Consider the following 13,676-nt stretch of genomic DNA (forward strand, 5'->3'; position numbering starts at 1 on the left):
TGAAGACTGCTGCAAGTTACCTACATCTACGGCTACACGAAGCTCCTCTCCACTCAACTCTGACAGTTGGTCGTATCTATTGCATGTATGCAAAGTAAAACTGTCTGAATACCTCCTCTTCCTAGCTACCTTCTTGCCAACTGCCAGTTCCCATTCCCCACCACCTTTCACCCTCCTCAACCTATCTAGTTCCTCTTTTGTGCATTGTAACTGCACCTGAAGGGGACAGATCTTACGCTCCTGCTCCTCTATTAACTTGTTTCTACTACAGATTCTACATTCCCAGGAGAGGATCTCCCTAAAATGACCACTGGCTTCCCCACTGCATTCCTCCCCCAATGAAAATACTTTGAACAAATCCCACACCGTAACCCACTACTCACAAACCTACGACAGAGCCCACACTTTTCACACATGGTAAATTTTACAGTTGCTGAAAAGAAACTAAACGTCTACATTACCAAAGTTCAGTTACACCAGTAGAACTATTTAAGAACTAACAATAATGGTCACGAAATTCTTTGCCTACTAAGAAAGCAGCTACTTGTACTAATACTACTACAACACAGCCGATACCAATACCAGCAAAACTTAACAAAATCATTAGCTACAACCAAAAAATTAAAATGACCACTGTAACACTAAGTGAAGTTATAACACTAAATGAAAATTTTACTGAAATATTTCACTAGAAAGAATAATAAATGTCAGTTGAAAACTAAAGCACGAAATTTACTAAACGACTTCAACACACTGAAAACTCTATAAAACACAGCGAGCGAACGATTACAAAAGTTTATTAAGTCGTTATTTCGCCACAAACGGCACACAACACCGCTGAAATCTATTAAATTTATTACAGAGCGCAAATAAGTTTGTCAGTACTTAGCTTATAACCGCTACAGCTGCAGTGCACGCCGCAAAATGTAAACACACTACTCAAACACTGGTCCTCCCACATTTCCTATCTTTAGGCTCGCTGTCTGCAATCCACCAACACGCTCTGTGTTCTGAATGGTACCTTCTGGGGAGCAGACCGAGTAGTCCTTCTCCGCCTCTGTCGCGCCTTAGTGCACTCGAAATTTGACTATAGAAGCATAGTTTACTCCTCTGCTCAGCCATCTATTCTTCGGTGTCTCGACTCTGCCCACCACCGTGGATTGTGTTTAGAGTCTGGAGCTTTTTACACCAGCCCTGTGGAAAGCCATTATGCTGAGACTGCTGAACCTCCACTGTCCAATAGGCGAGCTGTACTTCTGTCTTCCATGCCTGCTAATTCGGCCCATGACCTTTTTCTTTCAACGCCTCCTTGGATTTAGGGTATGCAGACCGCCCTTCCTCTATAATACCACCGGGAGTCCGCTTCCATCAACTGCTACGTTCTCTTTCCTTCCACTTTCCTAAAACTTTCTTCACAACTGTGGGTGCGGCACCACCTTGGCTCTGCCCCAGACCTGCCTGCTCTGTGACTTTGTCAGCTTCCCAAGGATGATACGCCCTTCTCTCGTTTATTGTCGGGCATTTGCTGCTCTATGTGCACAAATGAAGGATGCCACATTTATTTACACTGACGGCTCAAAAACATCATTTGGTGTTGGGAGTGCCTATATTGTTGGCGACACCCCTAATTGATTTCGGCTTCCCAACCAGTGTTCGGTTTTTACTGCGTAACTTTACGCTGTTCTCCAGGCTGTCCATCAGTCGCCATCAGCACATGCAGTATATTATATGCTCAGATTTGCTCAGCTCTCTCCTCAGTCTCCAAGATCTTTACCCTGTCCACCCTCTGGTCCACCGGATTCAGCACTGCCTCCACTTGGGGGGCGTCTCTGTGGCATTCCTCTGGGTCTCAGGACACATTGGTATCCGTGGAAACGAGGCGGCCGATATAGGCTGCAAACTCTCTTCTTCAGCCTGCTGTTTGCATGGTTCCCTTTGCCAATCTGTAGAGTGTTTTATGTCGTCGTGTTGCTCTTTTATGGCACACACATTGGTGTACACTTCCCAATAATAAATTGCAGGACATGAAAGTTCTTCCCTGTGCTTGGACCTCTTCCTCCCGAACTCGTCGTCGGGAGGAGGTAATTTTAACTAGACACCGGATAGGGCACTGTCTTTTTAGCTATCGACATCTTTTGAGGTGCGATCCTCCCCCGCTTTGTACCCACTGCTCTCAACTGTGGACGGTGAGACATCTTTTACTTCAGTGCACCTATTTTACTCTGCTATGCGCCTGTCTACAGCTGTCGCCTGATATATCTTCGCGTCCTCGAGTTTATCAGTGTCAGTGAGATGACGTCGGTCATTTGAAGCTCTTTTTGGGGAAAACAACCCCCCTTCTATAGTGGTTTTCTCAGCTTTCCTTCTGCTTTTTAGTTTCCTCACTTTTTGAGTTTCGCTCCCATTGGTGCTGATTTCCAATTTGTTTTCTTACCTTTCCCTAAGCCACAGACCGGGTGCTGATGACCATAGCAGTTTTGCACCCTAAAACCATGACAACAACAACAACAACAACAACAACAACAACAACAAAGGTTTCCAAATGAGCAAGTGGCTCGAAGGGTTTTTAAGTAATAGAACCTAATATGTTATCCTCGACAGTACTTGTTCATCAGAGACCAGGGTATCATTAGTAGTGTCCCAGAGAAGTGTGATAGAACTGCTCTTATTCTCTATATACGTAAGTGATCTGATGGGCAGGGTGGTGTAAGGAAAGGTTTCGTTGTTGAGTGACTATAGGAGTTACAAGATGACATAGACAAAATTTCAAGTTGGTGTGATGAATGGCAAAAATGTACAAAAATGTAAGTTCATGTGCAGTTCGTGTACAGCATTAGTAGGCGCTGCTTGACAGTCACATTGACTAAATATTTATGTGTAATGTTGCAAAGTGCTATGAAACGGAATGAGCACATCAGATTGGTGGTAGGGAATGTGTATATTTGACTTAGTTTTATTGGGCGCATTTTGCGAAAGTGTAGCTCATCCGTAAAGGAGATAGTGTATAGAACGTTAGTGCAACCCATTCTTGAGTAATGGTCATGTGTTTGGGATCCCCACCAGGTCAGATTAAAGAGAGACATTGAAGCAATTCAGAGGATACTGCTTGACTTGTTACCGGTAGGTTCGTTCAGCATGCAAATATTATGGAGATGCCTGGGGAACTGAAATGGGAATCCATGGAGGGAAGACGGCACTCTTTACGCAAGGCACTGTTGCAGAAATTTAGAGAACCAGCATTTGAGGCTGGCTGCAGAATGATTCTAGTGCTGCAAATGTACATTTTGTGCAAGGACCACAAATATAAGATGCAAGGAATTTGGGCTCGAATGGAGGTTTTCAACAGTCATCCCCCCCCCCCCCCCCCCCTCCCCCTCTCTCCCCGTATTTGTGACTGGAACAGGACAGGAAATTGACTAGTAGTGATACATTTTATCCTCTGCCGTGCACCATACGGTGGCTTGCGGAGTATGTTTGTAGATGTACTTTCCAAAGATGTCAATTGCTGATGGGTATGAACATTAAAAGACAGTCAGTTCAATAAGTCATGGTTGCTAGGGTAATTTGAATCCATGTTCCTCATGAATAAGTTTCCAGTACCTGAATCCTATATAGAGCATAGCAGTTATTTTGTTGAAAGCGAAAAGACATACATTATGTTTTTTTTTTACTCTAGCATGGAAACAGGAAAACATGTCTTTTTACATCAATAAACAAAAACTTAATTTTTATGAATCTCTTTGTATGCCATCTGAGCATTTTGTGAAATCTGTGGACTCACTTATAAATAAATAGTGACCCATTGACAAAGGTGGAACAGTTTTATTATTAAGAATGATAACAAAAGAAATAGATTTTCTGAAACATCTGGTCCACTGGTATGTTAGAAATACACGTGCAGAGTTATTTTGGTTCTCCTCAACATTTATTGAAATGGCCCTTATATGTTGCTATGTCAAAAAATGCTGTATATGAAAACTGTACAAAGAATCTGCAGGCATATTGTCAGCAACAGAATTTTCACAGCAGTCACCAATGATGTGATGTCATTGGAGCTGAATCTCTGTATAGAACTACCACCATGCGCATTTTTTTATTGAGTTGGAGCTGACTGTAGGACTGCACATTTGTTTCATATCCATCAATTTGGGATTTCGAAACACCACTTACACATTCCTGATGAGAAAGCTTCATGAAATGAAAAGAATAGACAACATTTATGTAACATATACAGTATATGTGCCCACAAATAAAAAAGGCACTCAATGCATCAGGCATTACTGGAAATGACTTTTGATTGATTTTTTAATCCAAATAATAACATACCATTGCTATTTGCTAGGAAGTGGAACTACTGTCTCAACCACAAAATGTTGCTGCTGATTGCTGCAGCCATAGGGACTAAGTATGATGGTAAATCAGTGAGTTAATGCACCCAATGTAAGATGGTCAAATTGACCACAGACTTGTACTGTGTTAACTACTGCAGCAAATTTATTACACTCAGATTTAAGCTTCCTGTTTTTTGGCATATGTTATGTGCTATAACAGTATTGCCACATTGGCAATCAGCTGCACATCAGTTAATCGTGAACTGTAGCGAGAAGGTTGCCCAGCATGGACAGAATGCAGTTTTGCCTGCTACAGCTGAATGGGGTGCTGGGCAGTGCCAGATAAAGTGTTATGTTCATACATTGCATTACTCAAAGACTGCAAGTGAAATGGCAGTTTGTTGTGCCACTTTGGTAATGACAGACAGTACACTTGTCATTTTGAGAGCTGTGGAGCAACTGTGTCCCAAGGTGTGAAGTGTCAAGTAACAGATACTTCTAATCATATTGTACTTATTGTAAGTGATCCTTAATGATCAAATTGTAAGTTTATTATATCTGTATCTTTCTCTAAACATTCTACAATGCTTTGGGTATTTAACATGCTGTTAGAAATCTACATTCTTGACTGTCAATAATTACACAGGACCAAAGTTTCAGAACATGTTAAATTAATTTGAAGTAACATAGTTAACAGACATGAAGAACAGAAGATACTCACTCCAATTTTCTAACACATTGTATCACCCTGATAGCACTAAAAATTCATACTGGACAGCTTAGTGCAGTGATGATAAATGAATGTCTTGGAGCCATTTGCTTTTTTAGGTTTTCAACTTTAAATTGAACCCGAAGTCCATCACTGTGCAAAAGTTAGCAATTTGACACTTTTCTGTGGACAGTGACTTTCAAGCATCTGTGGTAACATACGGTGGCATTGTCCCTACACAGTTGCTTTCGTAAGTGTTGCTGAATCATTCGAATGACTATACTACAACTGTTCATCAGTAGCAAGGCCTTTCACTGTTTATGGACAACACAGCTTAGAGTTATTAGCTAAGTAAGAAATTAAAATTCTCATTGAATGTGGTGGCAAACGACCCTGAAACAGAACTGCTAGTAAAGTGTATTATTTAGTTTCACATGTGATGGAAAACAGGGAACTATATTTACCACAGAGTAAATGTATTTCAGTTGCTATGTTGTGCTTTAATTATATTTCACTACTTTTAGTGTGTTGTGTAAGAACAGTTGTAAGCAATGAGTGTACATAGCTGTTGTCATTTTGCAAATAAAGTTGCTTTGTGTGGCAGATAGATGGCTACAGTGCTTGAGATACTGCAAAACTCTAGGTCAAAAGCCACTCTCAGCAGCTAACTGATGTGGTTACGCCGAACTCCATAACTTGTTAACCAATCCGCATGTCAATAAGGCCTGTGTGGGGAATCCTTCTCCATGTTGTGCTGTCACCCAATTTGTATATACAGGATGATTTTTTCTACCATCAACAAACTCTAGGGATTGATCAATGAGAGGATACGGAACAAAAAAGGTGTAATGATCTTATGTCTGTATATGCAGGGTTTCTATGCTAGAGACCATTTATTCAGTCGTACATTGTTACAGAGTATGCAGTCTAGTATGCGCTGCACCATGCAGCCATAGTTACAGTATGTGTTGAAAATGGTTTCCATGTGCCTCCACGCATGTGTGTACATGCCTATGTTCACATCAGCCAGGCTGCATCAGAACAGTGTCAAAGGCAGCATGAATACACCGCTCCAGTGTCTCCACATCTGTAATGGGCTCAGCATACACGATACTTTGGAGATGGCCCCATAACCAGAAATTGATCGGTTGTGATCTAGTGAATGAGCAGATCATGCAACTGGACCTAGCCTGCTAGGCAACATGGAAGGAAGACTGATCCCAAAATACAGTCTCCAATTATCCTGGCCCCTTACATTCCACTTGCACCAATGCTGACGATTCTGTCTCACCATACCATGTGGGTTCTGCATACTATCCCACATATGACTGTTATGAAAGTTGAAGCTACCACACTGCGTAAAGGTGGCTTGTGAATAGGCTGGATGAGACAAACCCCAGAATCATGGTTGCCTCATGAAGAAACCAGTGACAAAACTGCTCCCGATGTGGAAAGTCTGTCACTAGTAAACCCTGCACATGCTGTAAGTGATAAGAGTAGTAACAATTGTCATGGAGAATGTCCCACAGAGTCATCTGGCTTGCCCTGCACTGGCGAGCCAACTGCCTGATACTGACATGGCAGTCACCTTCCACAGTGTTAATCAAATTTTCCTCCACGTCTAGTGTCCAAACATTTCAGGTACATCCCTCATGATCTTGTTTCCTGAAGTGCTGCTGCAAACATTCAATGCTGTGGTTGACATCGGGGGGGGGGGGGGGGGGAGGGGGGGGGGGGGGAGGGAAGATAGGTCTCGTGATACAACCTTGCTGCCCACCACCCATTGCCATTTGCCTTTCTGTAAATAAACACCATGTCGGCAAGGTCTTGATTTGAGCACGGAACCATTGGGTACAACACTTTCTCACATCCACAGCAAGGTGAGTCACCAAGAGAAGTGAATAGGACACAACATTATAAATTACTATGGCAGGACAGGGCACTAGGGCATGCCGTATGAGGAACAGTACCACCCTCTAAGAGGTAACCATTCATACTGAAATGTGGCTGCATGGTGCAGCGTGTATTAGGCCATAATCATTAGACGTTTTTTGTTCTGTATCCTCTCATCAATCAATCCCTAGAGTCTGCACACGGTGGAAAAGAATCACCCTGTATATGTGAATAAGTAGCTGGAATAGCAAAAAAGTAAGTTTCGGTGGGTGTAACCAGTACTATGGGTGTGGTACATATGTTCTGTCACCGTGGTTTTATTTATACATTGACCGTCCAGAATAATATGAAAACCTACCAAATAGCTGATATGTCCATCTTTGGCACAGATGACAGCTGTGTTGCATCATGGCCGTGAGATCTTGGTGGGTCACTGGAGGGAGTTGGCACCACATCTGTATACACAAGTCACCTAATTCCATAAGTGCCGGGGAAGGGGGGGGGGGGGGGATGGGCAGTGAGCTCTGACACTAGGCTCAATGACATCTCAGATGTGATCAGGTTGAGATCTGGTGAGCTGGGAAGGGGGGGGGGGGGGCAGCACATCAATTGAAACTGGGCACTGTGTTCCTCAAAACACCCTGTCACACTCCTGGCCTTGTGATGTGGCACATTATCTTGTTGAAAAAATGCCACTGCCAATGGAAAACATGAGATGAAGGGGTGTACGTGGTCTGCAACCAGTGTACGATACTACTTGGCTTTGCACCAGCTGCACTGGACCCATGGATGCCTGAGTGAATGTTTCCCAGAGCATACTGGAGCCGCTGCCACCTTGTCTCCGTTCCGCAGTACAGGTGTCGAGGAGCTGTTTCCCAGGAGGATAACTTATTTGCACCCTCCAATTGGCATGATGAATAAGTTATTGGAATTCATCAGACCCTGCAACACTCTGCCACTGCGCCAGTGTCCAGTGCCAATGGTCGCGCACCCATTTTGTTCACAGTTGCTGATGTCGTGGTGTTAACATTGGCACATGAATGTGTCTTCGGCTGCAGAGGCCCATCATTAGGAATGTTCGATGCACTTTGTGTTCAGGCACACTTGTACTTTACCCAGCATTAAAGTCTGATGTAAGTTCCGCAACAGTTTGTCACCTGTCCTGTTTTACCAGTCTGCCCAGACTACGACGTCCGACATCTGTAATGACAGGTGGCCGCAAACCCCATGACGTCTGGATATGGTTTCACTTTGGTTTTGCCATGTGTTGAAAACACTTATCACAGCACTCCTCGTACACCCAACAAGTTGTGCAGTTTCAGAAGAGCTTGTGCTGAGCCTCTGAGCCATCACAATCTGCCCTCAGTCAAAGTCAGATAGATCATGAACCTTCCCCATTCTACACACAGACAGCAAGCTCACTGATACTACATGCACCATGCATGTGGCTGACTAGCAGTCATTCCTCACCAGGTGTAGCTGCTAACACCTAGACAGATTTATATCGACAGTAGGTCAGTGGTCATAATGTTCTGGCTGATCAGTGAATATATGCTGATTCTTCCAGGAAGAGGACTCCACAGTGTCTAGTTCTTGTGTAATACTACTTATGAGTGCATCACGTTTTTCTTGCTTTTACTGGAGGACATTCATGTTTGCTATTTCGAAAGATAGGATTAGCCTGTGTATAACATATGTAACAAATATTAGTATAGGATGTAATTTGGAGTTGTATGTTGGATTATGTTCTAGGGGGTGCATACATGTTTTAATATTTCATGCTGACAGAACTTCCTTACCCACAAGACCACTAAAAACCTAATAAAAAAAAGGCTGTTTTCGCCTTCATTAAACTTTTTGATAATATATGTCTTGGCTTCTTTTAGATTTGCAATTTCAGTACTTGATATTCTATTAGTTATACCCATTATGAGTTCTATAAGACAAGCCTCTTTGTACTTACTTCTGAAACATGACCAACCCGTAGTAAAATAATATGAAAAAGAGTTTGGAGTTGGCGTCCCCTGTGTTTATTTTACTGCAAGTTCAGATACCTGTGAGAATTATTTTTAAATAGCTACATATAACTTGAAGAGGTAGTAACTCTTGACATATTTGCAAGAATGGATTCTGAAGCCCCATCTGTAGTTACTAATAGAATGACTATTCCTGATACAGCAAGGGGCATACAGTTTCCTTGTAGTCATTTCATCTACCTGTCATTTGTTTGAGAGCCACGTCATTATTACATGACTATGCAATACCTCTCATGTACAAAAATGATATCTTGCAATAAAGTAAGTTTTCTTTTTCATTTGTGGCAAAATTTCTAAGATACATTTCTTTTGCTAAATATCTAGAAAACTTTTGTAAAAGCATGACGTCCTTTGCACTTTGGTTTTGTGTAAATGTTGATGTAGTATTGTAAAAAAATTGTTTTTTGTAGAGAGATGATGGATGATTTTGAGCTCCTCGTATGACTACGTTGAACTTGAGCTAAGCATTTAACTTCTGGAATTTCTACAATTTTTTTTATTCATTTCATTGCCATAAAGCCTCAGCAAAGGAACCTTACATTTACATGTCAATCGATACTCCTACTTCTATAATCTTGGCCATGTGTTGGCTGTACATAATGCAACAAGAGGTATTAGTATGATAAATCATGCATTCATATGTTACTCTTTTCTACAATCAGCAACTTTGTATGTAATGGTACTTTCAGGATATAGACTATTTGACTATGAATTAGTAATGTGTAAACCATCATAGCTTTGATCTGTCATACACTGATTTCAGTCTACTTGCAGTATATGAGGTGAATCATTGAAATTTACGGTTTCTACTGTTATCATCTCCAGAATGTTCTTTCCTTTTTTTAGACTACACGGCTGGGACGATACATCAATGAACTACGAAAGAAGACAACCGACGAAATGCTTGCAAAACGTGCCAAAGGTCTGGTTCGTCAGTGGCGTCACATGATCATGCCGGAGCGACAAAGTCCTGCACATAGAGTGAACGGTGCGAGTGTTGGTGCAAGTGCGTGTGCCAGTGCAGGAGCAAGTCCAGTACAAAGTGGACCCACACCTGGACACGGAGCTAGCCCGGGACCCCATTCACCAGCAGGCTCTCCCGGTCGACCTCCACACCATGCAGACTCTGTACCGAGGACCATTGCCGCCAACAAGCGGCTCCGAAAAGATGACTCGGACGAAGGTCAGCCTCCAGCTAAAGTCGCACGACAAGTGAATGGCGGGCTTGAAACAGACAATCCTATAGAAAGTGTCCCTGCCGTTAAAGGCTCAGCGACGACTGGTAGGCGTCGCCGAGCTCACCGTTCAACTAACTGTCATAATGACGACATAGTCAAAAAGAAATTGGCTTCGGCAGCTCGAGCACTGCGTGTGAAGACTACTCAGGAACTGCTGGCCGGTCTGAGTTCTTGCACCAGCAGTGGATCGTACACGCCTTCGAGTACGACTCCGGAGCCAAAACCGGTATCTCCTGCATTGCACGCTCGGGCGTCTCCGGCAATACGGCAGCCCTCGTCTCCGGCTTTGAGGCAGCCCGTGTCTCCTGCGGTGAGGCAGCCCGTGTCTCCTGCGGTGAGGCAGCCCGTGTCTCCTGCGGTGAGGCAGCCCGTGTCTCCGGCGGTGAGGCAGCCCGTGTCTCCGGCAGTGAGGCAGCCCGTGTCTCCGGCGGTGAGGCAGCCCGTGTCTCCGGCGGTGAGGCAGCCCGTGTCTCCGGCGGTGAGGCAGCCCGTGTCTCCGGCGGTGAGGCAGCCCGTGTCTCCGGCGGTGAGGCAGCCCGTGTCTCCGGCAGTGAAGCAGCCCGTTTCTCCGGCGGTGAGGCAGCCCGTGTCTCCGGCGGGGAGGCAGCCCGTGTCTCCGGCGGTGAGGCAGCCCGTGTCTCCGGCGGTGAGGCAGCCCGTCTCTCCAGCACTGAGGCAACCTCTGTCTCCTGCAGTTGTGACCCCAGTGTCTCTGGTAGTGCGGAAGCCGGTATCTCCTGTAGTGCGGAAACCGCTGTCACCTGTAGTGCGACCTCATCAGCTACAAGTACATTCTAACACCGCAGGTGTTCCACCCCATGAACCTGTATCTCGTACCCTGTGTACGTCACCTGCCCCATCTGTACCAACTCCCTCCCCGACACCACCACTCAGAGACGATGTCAGTACTGCTGTCATCAGTATGCCATCTGTGAAAACTGCTAGTACGCATTTGTCCTCGGTGAAGCGGGTACGCCAGTCTCGAATCGATGCGAGCTCTGTTCCCGCAGCCCAAACTGTAAAACCTCCCCCTCCTGCACCGTCGCCCACTCCCTCACCTTCACTGTCACCAGCTCGCTCAGTGTCGTCACTGCTGAACGCTGTCAGTGATTCCACCAGATCGGGCGATATCTGTGCTCAGATTGCAGAAATAATGTCTAGGCTTCCTCCAATTGATGCCTCTGCAGTGTGTCGAGAGGAGATCTCACCGTCTGTCCATTGCGATTACCAAGCAGAAGATCTTCTCGATGGCGAGATAGATGGTGTGACTGGAAATGTGTCTCACGATGGCAAGTTTAGAGAATGGCACGAGTGTGTATCGCGGACGACTGCAGCTGGAGAGTTGCTTCATATACTACCGTATACAATTATAGACTAAGATGATTTGGTTGATTTGGCTGTTATATTGTTGCATGTCACGGATACTGAGTAGTGACGTGTACGGAATATGAAATATGCGCACCTGTGACTGATAACCGTGACTGCGCCATTGGCTGTGGTATGCTAGTCGTCACGCAGACTGGCAAATGGACCGTAATTTTGTGAAACTGCAGCCGTGAATTGTGTAATTATGGTGCTGTCTGGGGTCTGAAGGATAGAAATACAACAGCGATATCAGGGATTTGTGCATTTGCCTAGTTATGGTACAGTACGTGCCGTGTGCACATGGCTTGTGATAATTGGCATAAAGGACAGCCCCGTCCTGTATTTGCAACCTCACATTTTCCGTACGCTGGGAAGTCAAGTACCCTATATTTAATTGGATATCGTTGCCAAATGTAGGGTTACTGTTAATATTGTATAGGCTACACTGCCCAATGTTGATTTGTTGTAAGCATCAACTTAATACATATTTACTAGTGAGTCCGATTGTAACTCAGAGTTTTGTACAGTTGCCTGTGCCTTTTACTAGTTGCCTGTCATTCACTGGAGGAATGATTTAGTACTTAGATATATTTATACTTCATTTTTTATTTAATGATATGCTTCAGTTCTTCCAAGTGAATTACTTGCAAGAATCAAGTTTTTGGTAACAGTATTTGAAACGTATCAAGCCAGAATTCATATAGCTACTTAAACTGCATACAACGAGATGAAGAATGCTTACATTTGTCACCTTTCATTATTACCATTAACACCAGCCAGTGATGTTAAAGATACTTAATTATGTAGTTTTTAACATTTATTCAGTCCTCCGTTGTGGAGAAATAAAAAACCTGTTCCAATCAATAAGCAACACCAACAAACCAAGTTTTTGTAATTTGCATGTCAAAAGGTGCCTGCCATTCAATTCTAAACTGAAAGAAAAGTGTTTTCCTTGCATAAACGCATGTGGGCTGACAAGCTTGAGTATTTGGAACTCTTTGTTCTGTTATGTGGCAATTTTCTGTTGGAAGACTGTTAGTATGTCATGCCACATCATTGGTGATAATGGTTCATAATATAAAGTTCCTGAGATACTTTCCAGAATTTTGTATCACAAGTTATCAGTGTATTCATTGTCGTATAATGAATTCTGCTACATTGATTTAAAAAGATAACTTAAATATCAGCTGCCCATAATAGCTACAGCATGTTTCTGTTACTTTTTTTTCCCTTCTTCTTCTTTCTCGTTAGGTTAAATGTGACCATTGTGTTAAAGTGCCATCATCCCCGACTCATTTCAGCAAATAAACTTTCAATTGATGCTGTATACTTCCATTTTGTGCAGAAAAGTCTATGTTTTAAATTAATGTCATAAACTGTTAATTTGTGCTAAATTTTGATGTATGAAAGAAAAAAAATCTCAGTTTTACAGTCTCAATATATGGAACAGAATTCTAGGAGGAGGGATTCAGAAAACTTGTTCCAACTCTGTAATGCAGACAGTCCAACAGTTACAAAAGAGTATAAATATGTTGCTTATGTTTTGTTGTTGGAATATTTCTAGCAGGCCAATAATTTTAAGCCCATTATGTTGTTGCATTCGTGAGTTAGCCAAAGCTTTAATATTCAACCATGATAATCAAAATGGGCAATATAAAGCAGCTCCTGCGGTTAACGTTGTGCTGAAAATTATGTACTTGTTGAGCTAGCATTACTGTTCTCATGATACTGTGATAAAGATTATTTGTATTTAAACTGTATATAGTAAATAGAAACTTATCAGTTTATGTTATGGAATTGATTAAATATTTTTCTAATGGCAAGATAGCTGTTTTCCTTTACAGTAAATCAGTTTAAATTGTAGCTTAATTTCTTTCAGTTCAACTGAGGTGTCACTGTAGACTCGGCATTTTAGTTATTACATAAGAAATAATTTAAAATTTCTCAGTGAGTAGTAATGTAAGACCTACATAACACAGCAGATGTGTGGCCTCCTTCCCCCCTACTTACCACCTCCCTCCACTTCACTTCCTCACTTCTCCCCAGCTATACCTGTTCACTTCAGCACTTCACCCCTCTACTCCACCCTTTCACTCCACCATTT

General features: G+C 43.1%; 1 protein-coding gene across 3 annotated transcripts in view; it reads left to right on the top strand.

Moving 5' to 3' along the window:
- The window catches only part of LOC126469686 (uncharacterized), a 49,166-nt gene extending 35,771 nt beyond the window's left edge, over positions 1–13,395 (top strand). For 2 of the 3 annotated variants that reach the window (XM_050096840.1, XM_050096843.1), the window contains exon 3: positions 9,816–13,395. In XM_050096840.1, coding sequence (XP_049952797.1) covers positions 9,816–11,585 — 1,770 coding nt within the window. In that variant the 3' untranslated portion in view covers positions 11,586–13,395. The remainder of the gene's footprint in view (positions 1–9,815) is intronic. The other variant, XM_050096841.1, reaches the window with a different exon arrangement.
- Positions 13,396–13,676: the final 281 nt, after the last annotated feature.

This window comes from Schistocerca serialis, chromosome 3 (assembly GCF_023864345.2).
Source record: "Schistocerca serialis cubense isolate TAMUIC-IGC-003099 chromosome 3, iqSchSeri2.2, whole genome shotgun sequence".
In the NCBI taxonomy this organism is placed as follows: Eukaryota; Metazoa; Arthropoda; class Insecta; order Orthoptera; family Acrididae; genus Schistocerca; species Schistocerca serialis.